Source organism: Nelumbo nucifera, chromosome 1, assembly GCF_055504915.1.
Source record: "Nelumbo nucifera cultivar China Antique chromosome 1, China Antique-T2T, whole genome shotgun sequence".
Classification (NCBI taxonomy): Eukaryota; Viridiplantae; Streptophyta; class Magnoliopsida; order Proteales; family Nelumbonaceae; genus Nelumbo; species Nelumbo nucifera.
In genome coordinates this window covers 113,984,926-113,998,604 of record NC_142649.1, presented here as the reverse complement: position 1 = coordinate 113,998,604, position 13,679 = coordinate 113,984,926, and the positions used below count along the sequence as shown (strand labels likewise).

The window sequence follows — 13,679 nt, the reverse complement described above, 5'->3', positions numbered from 1 at the left end:
TCAACCAATAAGGTCATTTGGTTGTTGACTATTATCATCATCATCATTTGATATTGCCACATACAACACACGTGCACTTTTACTAGTATTTATTAATGTGACTAGATTTTGACTCTCTTGCAATTGTTGTAAGCTGGTGAAAGCGTTAAATTGTGCAATTGAGTCATGCTCAATTAACCTTTGGTTTATTGAAATTATATTTTGGATGAGTTTAAGGTAGTGTTTGAGAACACTTAAAAGAAGTACTTCTTTTAAGACATGGGACCACACATTAAGTGGTTTTAAAGTACTTATGAGTATTTTGTAAAAAAGTGGGGAAGTACTTTTTTTTAAAGAAGTACTTCTTTGAAAAAGTGACTTCAAGTTGGTTCTTTTTTATCTCCAAAAAAATATGATGAACCAGTCCCTAATAAATTTTTATAATGCCTAAAATACCCTCGTGCCTAAAAAGCACTATTCATCATCTTCTTCCCCTCGACATCAACATAGTGTTTACTTTCATTCTTCCTCTCTCATTCTCTCTTACCCATTATGATCATCCCCCTCTCTTCCCTAACGAGATAAAAGGAGATTTTCACCCCTATTCATCGTCTTCTTGATGAGAATAGGGGAGTCGCAGCAATGACAACCTCCCCCCTCTGATTTATTCTTCCAGTAGTGAATAGGGGAGTTGCAGAGAAAGTTTTACTACCTGTTGGGAAGATTGTCGATGAAAGTAAGGAGCATCTTAAGCTTGCTCCCTAATTCCCTCAATACACCCTACCTCAATCTTCCTATTGACGTCAAACATCCCTCCTCTAATTCCCTCAATACACCAACCACTCGGTTGCACTTCCACCAACTCTTCACTCATCTACCAACCAATATAGCAGCAATCGTACACGCCACTACCACACAACTCACAGCCAAACCAAAACCCGCCTTCCCCATCTCCACCTCTCGCTCTCTCCTTGCTTCAAACCAGTCGAGTCATCGAAACAATATAGCCAACAAAACCACCCTTCACTCCACTCCCCCTCTTATATCTCCTTCACTTCAACTGGTATCAACGGATTGCTTTTTCTGGCGGCAAACCCGAAGAACCTTCACCGAAAATCTGTGAGGACGTACTGTTCGACTAGATGCCTAAGAGAATTGCTATTGTAGAGATAAACAGATGGCGAGAAAGAAGAGAGGGAGGAAGGGAAAAAGTTCTTTGTTTCCTTTTAATTATAATTATAATTATTTATAATTCTTATTTTTATTATTTTATTATTATTATGATAGTTATTTATTATTATTAATTGGATCCACATGGCAATTCACGTGGGATCCACGTGGGCTCTCAACTGAAATGTATAGTATAACATGTGAAAAGCATTGTATATATGTATGAGTGAAGTGAGGGCTAAAATTGTCATGTCAATATAAGCACTTATGGGGAAAGTAGCTTACCAAATATTCCTACCCCAATAAATGCTTAGAAACATAGTGATTTGAAAAGTGGGTTACCAAACAGCCTTAAATAATTGTTAAAATAAATATTTCTAAGAAGTACTTATAAAACACACAAGTACTTAATCATCAAATAGGGCCTAAGTTCTTTGAAGTATTAGGCGCAGCGTTTGGTTTATTAAAATGATATTTTGGATGAGTTTAAGTTCTGTGAAGCCCAGGCCCGAAATTTGAGGACCTATGCGAGCCCGGGCCTGAACACAAAACCTAGCCCCAAGGCCCAAGCTGAGAATTTCCGGGCCGGGCTGGAATGATCACCCCCAGAGAGTGTCTCTCTCCACTTCTCCAGACTCCTGGTCAAGTGCAAGTGGTTTGGGTGAGAACTGAGAAAGCGAAAATGGAGAGCTCTGTGTGGAGGCGACTGAATTCTCTTTCTCGACATCTCTTACTGCAATCTTCCGAAGATAATAATCGGGTTCTTCTACCTGTAAGTTTCAAATTCTCTTCATTTATCTTTTCACTTTATTACTATTATTCTTGATGATTTCCTTTTTTTCCTTTTGCATTTTTAGAATTTTGCGAGGGCGGAGCAAGTACAAGATGTGGAGTCAGAGCCTGTAATTATCGGAGGAATGGTGTTAGACATCCATGCTACTCCTTCTATCCCCGCCAATCCCAGGACCACAACTCCTGGCAAGGTACCTGTCTTCTTCCTTTGTTTACAGTAAAAGAGAGCAGAAACCTATCAGAACTCAAAGTTGCTACAGTCAGTTTCTTGATAGTTCTGGTGTATTTCAAATGTCAAGCTTAATAACTCGTCGATTCTCGATTTTGCATTGCTTGATACTGTGAGATCAACACCACATTACAGGAGCTGGAAAAAGGAGGTGGAGAAGAGTGGTTTTGGTTACTCAGCACAAACAGAATAGGGCATTCATTGGTATTTAGGAGTTCTAGGCATTCTTTTTAATAGATTAGATCATGCAGAACATTGAAAAGGAACTGGAAATGTTCTAGGACTTTATGCTGCCAAACTACCAATGAAAGCATAAACAGTTGCATGCTCAGTTGTCTACCAAGTTGCATTTCTTGTTTTCCCGAAATGCCAAGGAGATGCTAAGAATGACAAGGGATGGTATGGATCTACCTATTGGCTCCCAACCCAGTTCACATGTATAAGAGCTCTCAGGGGATAACAGTGGATGAGTGGTCGAAGTATCAAACTATGAAAATATTGCCCCAAAACTCTCCATGCTTAGGTGAATGGCAGCTTCATGAATTACTCGATTATTTGTGAAACCAGTACTGTTTTGCTGATTATAGATGAAATAGAGCTAATGTATCAAGGGTCAAGATTGACAAGTCTAATTTCAGAAAAGATGCACAAAGTGATTTTGATTTTACAGTTCTTAACCATTAGGGATGGACATGAGATGGTACCCTCACTTAGCTTACCGAGTGATGGAAATAAAGAAAATTAGTACAATCACCGGAAAGGATATTTGTGTTTTAAAAACGAGGAAGTTAGAAGCAAGCTTCTGAGTGCTGTTAACTGGTAATTTTGCTAGTGATGCAATGCAATGCAAACCACAAAATAGCAGCGAATTACTGGACTTAACCAAAATGAAGAACTTTTCATGGAGGTTATTGTAAAAGAAAGAGAGAAAAGTAGGATAACTGGTTGTGTCTGTTGTCTTATTTTAGAGTCTTACCAATCCAGTAAATGGTGAAGATGGTCTTAGAACCACCTTCAAGAAGATTATCAATTTTCAAAAGAAAACCAGTTGCGGAGTAAGGCTTCTATTTTCTTTTATTACAGAGGAAAAGTTATTGTTGTTTTATTGATTAAAAAAGTTCTTGCTGTTTATTAGAAAAGCTAGGGTTCTCTTGACTGTGGGTGTGCTCATTATAAATCATAAATCCATCTCTATGGTTATTTGGAGCAAATTTCTAATGCAATTCATTCCAAAATTGCCAAACCCAAATTTTTTAATCTAGACCATAATTACTTTCAATGGTTCTGAGCTCTTTTAGGACTATCACCACTTTTTCATAACTCCATAGAGGTGGCTAGAGCTCATCCAGTTCATAGCTAGATGTAGTGCTGTCAATGGGTTGGGTCGGGATCAGGGTAGACCTGGTCCCAAACTGATAAATGTGCAGAACCAGTAATAAACCCAGAACTGACCGAATTATTAGTCAGGATTGACCTGATTATAATTTGTAGCTGTACTTTTAATCTGTAATTTGATAATAAACTACTAAATTGAATGTTTGGTATTAGACCGCAGGGGGGGTCTTTGTAATATGATAATGTGTGTGTAGAGAGTCGATGAAAGTCATGAAACTCTCCTGAGTCTTGCCAGAAGGATTCTAGCATCTTTAAAGATTTGTCTAGATCTCTAAAGGTCTACACCTCCATACTTTGTTCCTTTATCTGTCTCCATGCTTGAAGCACATTAAACAATTTGAAGGGGATAGAGTTGGAAACTCCAACTTTACAGGGAATCATGGTTTCCTCTTTAACAGTCCTTAGGATCCATTATCTTTCTGAAATTTTTCACGAGGTGGACACATTTGAGAAGTTTTTTCTCTGTTTTTCTTGCATAAACAAGTTTTCTAAATGAATAGATAAAAAGATTTTTTTTAATGGTTCCTTTCTTACATACCAAACAATGTCAAAGTAGTTAATTCCATGGTTTTGTTGCTGTTACTTGAAACTTCTTTGTTCAGGTTCACTATGTAACAGGAGGCGTAGCAAGGAATATTGCTGAGTGCATGTCAAAACTTGGGACAAAGCCTTTTATGATTAGTGCTATTGGGCTTGATATGGCAGGTGATTTACTCGTTGTAATGAGTATAGCAATGGATTAATGATTTTTACAAGATTTGTACTACCTTAAACCATATAGGTAGTTCATGTGGCACAGAGACAGTCTGATGTCTGTCATGACTTAATGGGTCACAACTTGGAGAGATTCTAAAGCATCTTCAGATGGCTGTAACCATTTGAATTGCATTCTTTTCAGTTGTTAACAATAGAATAACGATCCAGAAAGAAAGAACCATAAAAGAAGGTACCACAGATAAGCCAATGGACCAACATGATCAATTTCTTGTCTTGAACTAATATTGTTTATTTACCAGGAAGTTTACTGTTGGAGCACTGGAAAACTGCTGGGCTTTCTACAGAAGGTATGCTTGATTAGTTTTTCTTCTTTACATGGTTGACAGTTCTGATGAGTAATTCAGTTCTGTTTATGCATTAGCATTGGTTTTCTTCTGATGCATGAGAGGTCAGATTGGAAATCCTTTTTTGTCTGCACCCCCTTCCCTGCTGAGTTCCTGAAAAGCCTTCTGATTTTGTAGAAAGTTAAATGCAAGTTGTGAAACTCTTTCTTTGCTTAAGGACCACAAAAATATTAAGTATTATTTGCACCAATCAGATAGGCATAGGAGTGGATGGTGAGCACTTAGAAACTTGGTGCTTTTTTTGAGGCATGGACCTAGGATGGTGAGCACTTAGAAACTTGGAATTCTGGGCCATCTATTAGTTGTGATGGAGCTTCAGACAGCTTCCTAAGTGGGGTAAGGAAGGATGTCCACTCTGGCAGAAGATGCCCCAGAATGTTGAATGCACTTCTGGGTTTGAGAATATGGTTTGGTGGTTGGAGAGAGAAATGGCATGCCTTAGAAGATTGCATAGGGTGCCTTTAACCTATATAAGCACCTTCTGAACAAAGGCAAGGTTGATGTGCTGATCATGTTATTCTCATTATGTTAGGTTAGGGTGGTTGGATGTGCTTTCAAGTAGATTGTTTCAGGGGTTGGTGGAAAAGGCAATGGCAGAGGGCATTAGATGCTGCTGTCTTGGCATTTGAGGGGATAGACATCTCATTCTGCTTTCACATTTTCCAACTTCTGGCATCAGTGACTCCATTCATCCAGGGGGTAACTCTTTAAATAGGGGAGTAGAAGATGACCAAGGACATGAGAACTTGGATAGGCTGAAACTTTACCCAGTAACCTATTCATCTCACTCTTCTCATACTCCTTCACTTCCATCTTATCAGGCAATGGATATATGTCTATCCACAGTTTTGTAATCATTTGGGTTCACCTCATCAATGAACTTCTTTCTGTTGATGGTGATGTGAGCAGCTGAGTTGGGACTTTACCTCAACAACCTCCAAGTTCCCATCTCAACCACCGCCATATTTCTTTATGACTCTAATGCTCATATATGACAAGGTGATGGAGGGCACCAACCACAACAAGACAGCTACCCCATCATCATGACGTGACTAACTCCATAGGCAGAGGTGCTACTTAAGTGTGATTATCTAAGAGATCTGGTGGAAAAAAAAAGAATCTTCTTAGTCTGTATGTGTTGAGTTGGTCTTGGTGTGAAAACAGATCAAAGGGTATAATGATGGGTTGTTCTTTGTGGACTATGATGATTCTATGGAATGAATAAGGATGCTTTGTCTCGTAAACCCTGCTACTGAGATAAGGAAGCTGCCATAAGGTCTACCTGAGAAGGTAAATTCAGAAGTTCCCATTGGAGAAAAGAAAAGAAAGAGCTGGCTAACTAAGTCTTTCTTGAATATCTTCTAAGGAAAGTGAATGACTATCAAATAAGCAAAGTGCTAAAAGTTGGTACTAATTTCCTAAAGGTTCTAGTAGCACAAGGCCTGGGGTTCTTTTTGAGGTGTGGGCTAAAAGATGGTGATGATCAGTTTCAAAGTACCCTATCAGTCATGAGGAATGACATAAAACATTGCTCTTGATAGAACAGAATGGCAGGGCAGGATTTCTGTAGCTGACCCCAAATACTTGGGATTAAGGCTGAGTTGAGTATCAGTCATGACAGAGCTGCCAGTGCCCCTGAAATGGGGTAGAGCAGGATGTCTGCACTGGCATAAATCACTTGAGTGCAGGATTTGCCACTAAAATTGGGTGCTTTATCCTAGAGAAAAAAATCATGCAAATGCAAGCAGAAAGGGTGGAAACACTTGGATTGGGGAAGCTGGATGCACGCTTTGGAAGATCAGGAAACTGTGCCTCAGATAAACAAACCTCATACTGGTTTGTGCACCTTAATAAAAGGCAAGGTGCCAAGGTTGGATCTGAATCTTGTCAGGGTGTGAGGTCCAGGAGGTTCGTTTGCTTTCTCAATGCAAAAATCATGTCAGGGGTTTGTAGAAAGGCATTGACAGATCATGGAAGGCAATAGGCGATATGATCTTGATATTTGAGGTTTTGCTACATCAGCTGCCTCAACTTAGCATCCTTTCTTTATAAATCATGGAGAAACTAGTTAACAAGGGCATGCTTCTAAGACCTGCTTCTCCGGTAGCTTCCACATGCTGGTAATCTATGGTGTAGCAATGACTGTGATGCCCTTGTCAAAGGACTTTCTTTAAGGAGCTGACTTGGGAGCCACCTCAACCATCTCCAAATCCCTACATCAGCATTTGAAAAACTGCCTCTACAAAGATGAAAATGAGTAACTGTTAATCTGTTATAAAGAACCAACAAGGGAACAAATCACAGGGAGGTCCATGTTATAAATATTCATCTTAGGCATACATTTCTTTGTTTTTTATTAAGAATGTTTATATTGTTGGTTGATCTTGGCTCAAGAAATAACTAGATGTTTAAAGGTAGTGCCAACTGCCAACCCATTGACACTTGGCTATTTGCAAATCAATCCATGAACATATCATTTGGAGACCTAAACTTAGTTGGATCATTTTTGTCTATGGTTATTAGAAGTATCATTTTTCTACCACATATGATTTGCTCAACAAACTAGTCTACCCTGATATTACATTTTTTTTTTCTGCAAACAGGTATCCAAATGCATCAAAATATTGAGACTCCTGCTGTTTGCAATTTGTTTGACATAAATGGAGAATTGGCAGCTGCTGTTGCAAGTGTAGAAGCAATTGTAAGAAGTTCTGTTCTTATTTTTCATTTAAATTTATTGTTTTGCTGCTTTGTAGGATCAATTAAACCACAAATCCATACTAGTTATGGTGTCCTTGGCACAGGAGAAATTTCTAACAGAGGATTGGATTCGACGCTTTAGGTGTAACATATGTGCTGCACCTGTATTGATGATTGACGCAAACTTGAATCCTGTGTCACTTGAAGCGTCCTGCCAAAGTATATAAAACTTTTCCCTTATTGTCTTTGTCTATTTACCTTTTTGTATATTAATAAGTGCATGGTATTATGGCAGTTCTGAGTTTCTAATTTTCATTGGAATTCAGTAGTTGAATTTTGGAACTTGGATGTAGGTTAAAGTGCGTATAAAGATTACATCTTCCTAGTGTATTTGTATGTATAGCTAGGGATAGGTGATGCTATCATGTGCAGATATTTAAAAAAGATAATCTATTAAAAGTTTTACTTTATGTTACTTTATGTTACTTTATGTGTATATATATCAGATTCAGCGGTTCAGGTACTATATATGTTATGCATACCATTGATGATTGGCGCAAACCTGACTATTCTCCTAATTGAATCTTTATGCTAAAGTACTGACTTTGTAAAAGAAGAGTTGTATGAGTCTTGTGTGTTGTTATGTTGGAGAACCTCCAATTCTTTGTACATAATCTTCTCATGTCTATCCATTAGGTTGGAGAACCTTTATTATTGGCTATTTGTTCAGTCCTCCAATTCACCCTATACCCCACCTCGTATTGGAGGCTTCCCCTAGTGGTATTAGTGATCCAAGGTTTTAATTTTTTAATTTAAATACTGCTTACAGGAAATGGCTTATTTTGGATACATTTTAGGGCTTTCAACTGGCAAACTTACTCCCTCATCATATACATTTGCATAGAGAGAGAAGTAGGGGTGGGGCAGTGTCATTCATGGATGATGGAGCATCACCTAGTTGAAACTACATAGTACTCCGAACTAATCATGTTGTTGGTTGTTAGGATTATCCAATGGTGTTGAAATTTGGTCTATCAAATTCTCTAGATGTGGCCCAAACATTAGACTTTAGAGTGGTATATTATGATAAAGGTACATTGCTACTGAAAGAAGTTTACTTTGTTTTGAGCAGTTAAGAACAGCATGTCCAGAAAATGAGTGTGGCAGAAATGCGAATTGCTTAGATGGATGAGTGGTAAAACTAGGAAAGATAGAATTAGAAATGAAGTCATACGAAGGAAAATGAGTGTAAATCTTTAATCCGATTGCTGGACCTCCTAGGGCAAATCCACTTGGACCTTTCGTTGGAAGACTCTAGAATCTGAGTAGGCTCTCCAAATGGCCTCTTTTCTTGCTCCTCTTTCTTCAAAGTACTTGCTTCCCCCAACCTTCTAGGTGGGATTTTCCCTGTGAAAGAAATTTGGTGCAAACCTATATTCCCCCGAAGATCCAAGCCTTCTGCTGGGAAATATTCCTTGGTAAGGTAAACACTTGTGATATGCTGCAGAAAAGAAGCCCATATATTTGCCTTTCTCCTCATGTGTGCTCATTGTATAAGGAAAGTGGTGAGACCCTTTCTCATTTAATGATATCCTGTTCTTTTGTGCATCGAATTTGGGAATTCTTTTGTACTCTCTTTGGTTGCAGGTGGGTTCCCCCCCAAGATGTGGCAGGACTCTTCAACCATGATTTCTTGAGATAGTGAAAGAAAAGAGGGATGGTAATGTGGAAAGCAACAAAGGCAACAATTTGCTGGGTAACATGGGAAAAGAGGAACAACAGAATTTTCTTGGAAAAAAGTAGAACAATAGAGGAAGTGATTGATAGTATCAAGGTGAAAGTAGCCCACTGGGTAAAACCCTTGGATAGCTTTCAAGTCTACTCAGTCACAGACATTCTAAGAACATGGTCCGAAGTAGCACAATCTTTGAGAGTAAGAGATAAAGTAAGGCTGGAGTGGAAACCACCAGAAGGCAATAAAGTAAATCTGAATTTTGATGGGTGCTCCTTTGGAAATCCAGGCATCTCAGGAATAGGAGGAGTTTTAAGAAACTCTGAAAGGTGGATATTGGGTATGTTCTCAGGACCGATTGGCAACGGAAACTCGCTGAAGGCTGAACTATTGGCATTACTACAAGGGTTAAAGCTAGCCAAACAACTAGGATCCAGACATGTTGAAGTGGAAGGGGACTCAAAAGTAGTAATTTCATGGGCAGCAAATAGCAGCCATACCCCATGGACGTTTAAACATGTGATTAGGGAAGTGGAGAAGATTGCAAAGGAGGTTGAGGCTGAATTTAAATGGGTCCGAAGAAGTGCAAATGAGCTAGCTGATGGATTAGCAAAACAGGGGGCATTGAGACAGCAATTATTTTGGGCTGCACTGTAATGAGGGATAGAATAGAGTGATTAAAGGGGATCAACAGTCCCATCACCAAGTTGTATAAACTGCTTGCAATCTGAATTTTAATAAAATACATATTTACTGATTAAAAAAAAGGAACCTAAGAGTAGCTCCAATAGGTGATAAAATGAGAGAAAGTAGATTGAGATGGTTTGTTTACATGCATAGAAGACCATCTACAGCACTTGTTAGAAAAAAGTGATCTGTTACAAAAAGGGCTCTGGTTGGGACAAAGCTTTAATGATGATGAATGAAAGAACTGTACTATAAGTGTTTCCAATAAAAGGGCTTTGGTTGCAATTCAGTGAATGGTGAAGGTTTGCATTAAATGGTGCATGCCTCTTTTTCCAATGGATTAACTTTTTCTGCTACAGAGTAATTACATCGTTCTACTGCAATCATATGAATGGGCAGCTATTTGTTATTGTCAGTAGCTCAATTTCTCGAAGTCCTATTGATTGTAATGTACTGAAGGCATATTTATATTTCTTTTTTCACCAAGCTTTGCTGTAGTTTCTTTCTCTGTTGTGTACTTTGAGAAATGAGTACCAGTGGAACTCCTTTAGCTCTTTGCTGGTAACACTTTTTGGGGTTAACTTTTTGTAGTTGCAGCAGAAGCTAGCATTCCTGTGTGGTTTGAACCTGTCTCAGTTGCAAAATCCAAAAGAGTTGCTTCCATTGCCAAGTATGTGAGTACTGACATTCTTACAAGTTAATAACTTTTGCAACCAATGTGTTTTAAAAAGGGAAGGTAGCATGTTTTTTTTTTTTTTTTTTTTGGTGGGGGGTATTCATCTCTGGACCTAGGAGGTGCACTTACAGGGGGACCATAGATACCATTTAATGGATCCATCTACAAGATCTTGTGGTTCAATTGTCAGTCCATTTAAATCACTGTATTTGCACAGCTCATTGATTTCTTTGGGATCCTCAGAAATTTTGGATGGTCGGGTGGCCATGATTATTGTACCAGACATAACTTTTGACTCAGATCTTTCTAGCTTGACCATGTGAATTGTTAATCCTGTTTTTCCTTGTGTTCCATGAATCATTTGTCACTAGAATATTTAGGGAGGGTAGCATTCCTATCATCTCAAGAATACTTCCAATCGTGTGACACACTGCTAACTAATTCTCTCTAAACCTGAAAATTCTGGTTGAACCAATATCTAATCAACAATCTTGTTTCCAATATCAATAAATAATTTCCCAGTGTTCCTTTTTTAAGTACCCCAACAAATTGGTAATGGGATACTGCTTCAGAAAATTTTTGCCTTTTTACTCCCTTGAAACTTGAATTAGTAGTACAGGAAAGTTAGGCCCATCTTGATGTATTTCATGTGCAATTGGGAATTTGGGTTCAAGCTCATCACCCTAATTGATACCATACTTTATTCTGTTTTTAATGAAGTTTCTTTCAAATTACATTAAAGAGAAATTGTGGATTTTTTTCTTGACTAATCTAGATTGTTTAAAATTCCAACTATATGTGATGTCTGAAGCAATGCTCTTTCACTCTGGCTCAGTTTGGAAGGAGTACAAATACAAATATGTACAGTACAAATGCATACAAAAATAATACAAAACACAAAGTTTTGTGCTCTGGATTCCTATTTCAGACTAATCTCGTGATTTTCCACAGATAACTTTCACTTCACCTAATGAAGATGAACTTTTTGCCATGGCAAATGCTTTGTCATGTGGGGATAGGTTTGCTCCAATTCAAAGGGTAGATAATGGCAGTTCACAATCCATAGAATCGTATTTCCAACTGCTAAAACCGGCAATCTGTGTGCTTCTAGAGAAGGGTATCAAACTGGTTATTGTGACTCTCGGATCGAATGGGGCATTTTTATGTTCAGGAGGTGGGCCTGACTTCATAAGTCTTGGTTTAAAGAATGCCAAACCTAGCAGCTTGGGAAAATTGCTATATGGACTTGTGACTTCGAGCTGTCAAAATCAGTTTTTTTGCAGTACCGGACAGTTTGAGAGAAGTTCTCACCTTTATGCAGTGCATTTCCCTGCACCTTCTGCATCAATTGTGAGGCTTACAGGGGCTGGTGATTGCTTGGTTGGTGGAACTCTTGCATCTTTATGTGCAGGTTTAGACATGATGCTAAGTGTGCCAATTGGTATGGCTGCTGCAAAAGCAGCTGTCGAGACACAGGCCAATGTACCTTCTGAGTATTCTATGGCTACAATTGCAGGTATGGATGTCTGTTTATGTATTTATTCCTTTTGGTATCCAACAAATATATGTGCAATTACCAAGCTTCCAGAAAACAGAAGTTTGCTAGAAGGGAATTAAGTCTACCGGACAAGTTGATCTCAGAAAAGGACTGAGCAATTTCTTCAGGAAGCGTGACCATTCTAATTTTACAGAAATTAATAGCTTGCTCCTAAAAGCATCCTAGAAACAAACACCCACGTTATGTGAAATTCTGTCTGATAAGATAGCAGAGCAGAATCATCCCAAAGTTGAGATTATAGCATTGCGGGAGGTGAGTGAGGCTGGTCAATAAAGGTTAAAATGGAAGTTGCAGGGTTTCATGTACGGAAATTAGGTTTGTGAGATCTAGAACAATTTGGAGCTTGGAAAATGTTAAAAACGGATTGATTTTAATTTGAACATTTGTGGGAGGTGAGTGAGAACATTGTGGTCCATTTGCTTTTACAGGATTCTGATAATTCAGTCCTGAAGCAATGAGGTGTAATTGAATCCCATATCACTTCTTTTTTCAAAGAAAATAAAACATATCGATTGTAAAGTTTGGTTCTCTTTCTTGTTTCTAGGGAAGAGCTGAGATCCTCTTATGTGAGTATTGCTAAATTGATCTGATCATTTTTCTTTGTGCAGATGATGCCAGGAGAATATATTCGGCTGCAAAAGTTTTGTTTGATCAATCAATAGAGTAACTAGGCGCCAAAAAAAATCAATTGAGTAATACTAGCCTAATTTATACAGTCAGTGAACATAGTTCCCATCCCACTGACTTGGAATTGCTTATTGCCCTGTATATTGTTGACGATTACTCAACTCAGGATCTATATTTTTAAGATTCTGGAAAAGTTCCAATGCTTGCCCTGTATATTCAATACGTTCGATTTCGAATATCGAATGCATTCTCAGAGCAATACTTTTTTTTTCAGGTTGATACTTTACAAACAAATATGCAAGGATGCTATTTAATATTTAAACCCATTATAAAGCCTTAACCATTAATTGGGTGGATTTAAAAGCTTATGCATATCATACAATGTGAATTGATACGATATTTTAAGTGTTATTGTGATTGAGTCATTGAACACTACTAGCATGTACCTCAGTTACGTATTTCAGACTTGGATTATCTATAAATTCTACATCACTCAAGTGGTACACGTTCTCATCATCCAGTTTTAACATCTACGTTTACTAGCATGGACTCTCTCTCTCTCTCTCTACAAAAGGGTGACCTCGTATTAAGTATGGGGCAATTATACTTATATATCGTTTTCTTTTTAATTTATAACTTTGTAATGAGAGTATTTTATTTGAATTATGAAATTGAATTACAAATATTAATATAAGTTCATATCCTTTTGCCATGGATGGTTTTTTTTCAAGTAAACATGTGTCTAAAGTTGGCTGTAACTTGGACTAGATTTCTTTTCTATTGGTAGCCACATACCTAAAGTTAGAATTTTTTTCTAAGAATGGAGTTAATTGTTTTTACTTCTTTTTTTTTAATGTATGGATACAGGTTTGAGAAAAAAAAAAAAGCTTCCATTTTAGAGTAAAAAGTAGTAAATGGATATTGTTTCTTGAAAGAAAATAGAATCAATGTGTCTATATATTAGATCAAATGTCACTCTATATAGAGTAGTTAATTCATCTTGTCTTCATGTC

At 37.8% G+C, this 13,679-nt stretch overlaps 1 protein-coding gene across 1 annotated transcript; it reads left to right on the top strand.

Annotated features, from left to right (window-relative positions):
• The first annotated feature begins 1,629 nt into the window (after positions 1–1,629).
• On the top strand, positions 1,630–12,939 carry LOC104588171 (pfkB-like carbohydrate kinase family protein). Its single transcript, XM_010246001.3, has 9 exons — positions 1,630–1,921; positions 2,007–2,132; positions 4,168–4,270; positions 4,582–4,629; positions 7,290–7,387; positions 7,491–7,605; positions 10,397–10,479; positions 11,433–11,997; positions 12,648–12,939. Exons 1-9 carry the CDS (start codon positions 1,745–1,747, stop codon positions 12,704–12,706), a joined length of 1,374 nt encoding a protein of 457 aa, XP_010244303.1. The 5' UTR covers positions 1,630–1,744; the 3' UTR covers positions 12,707–12,939.
• The last annotated feature ends 740 nt before the right edge of the window (positions 12,940–13,679 follow it).

What these genes read in the sequence shown, in the direction of transcription:
- LOC104588171 (XM_010246001.3), top strand. Translation starts at nt 1,745, where the DNA reads ATGATCACCCCCAGAGAGTGTCTCTCTCCACTTCTCCAGACTCCTGGT. An exon ending in TGCTGGGCTTTCTACAGAAG is followed by an intron (nt 4,630 to 7,289) that starts GTATGCTTGATT and finishes TTCTGCAAACAG; the next exon opens with GTATCCAAATGCATCAAAAT. An exon ending in TTCTATGGCTACAATTGCAG is followed by an intron (nt 11,998 to 12,647) that starts GTATGGATGTCT and finishes TTCTTTGTGCAG; the next exon opens with ATGATGCCAGGAGAATATAT.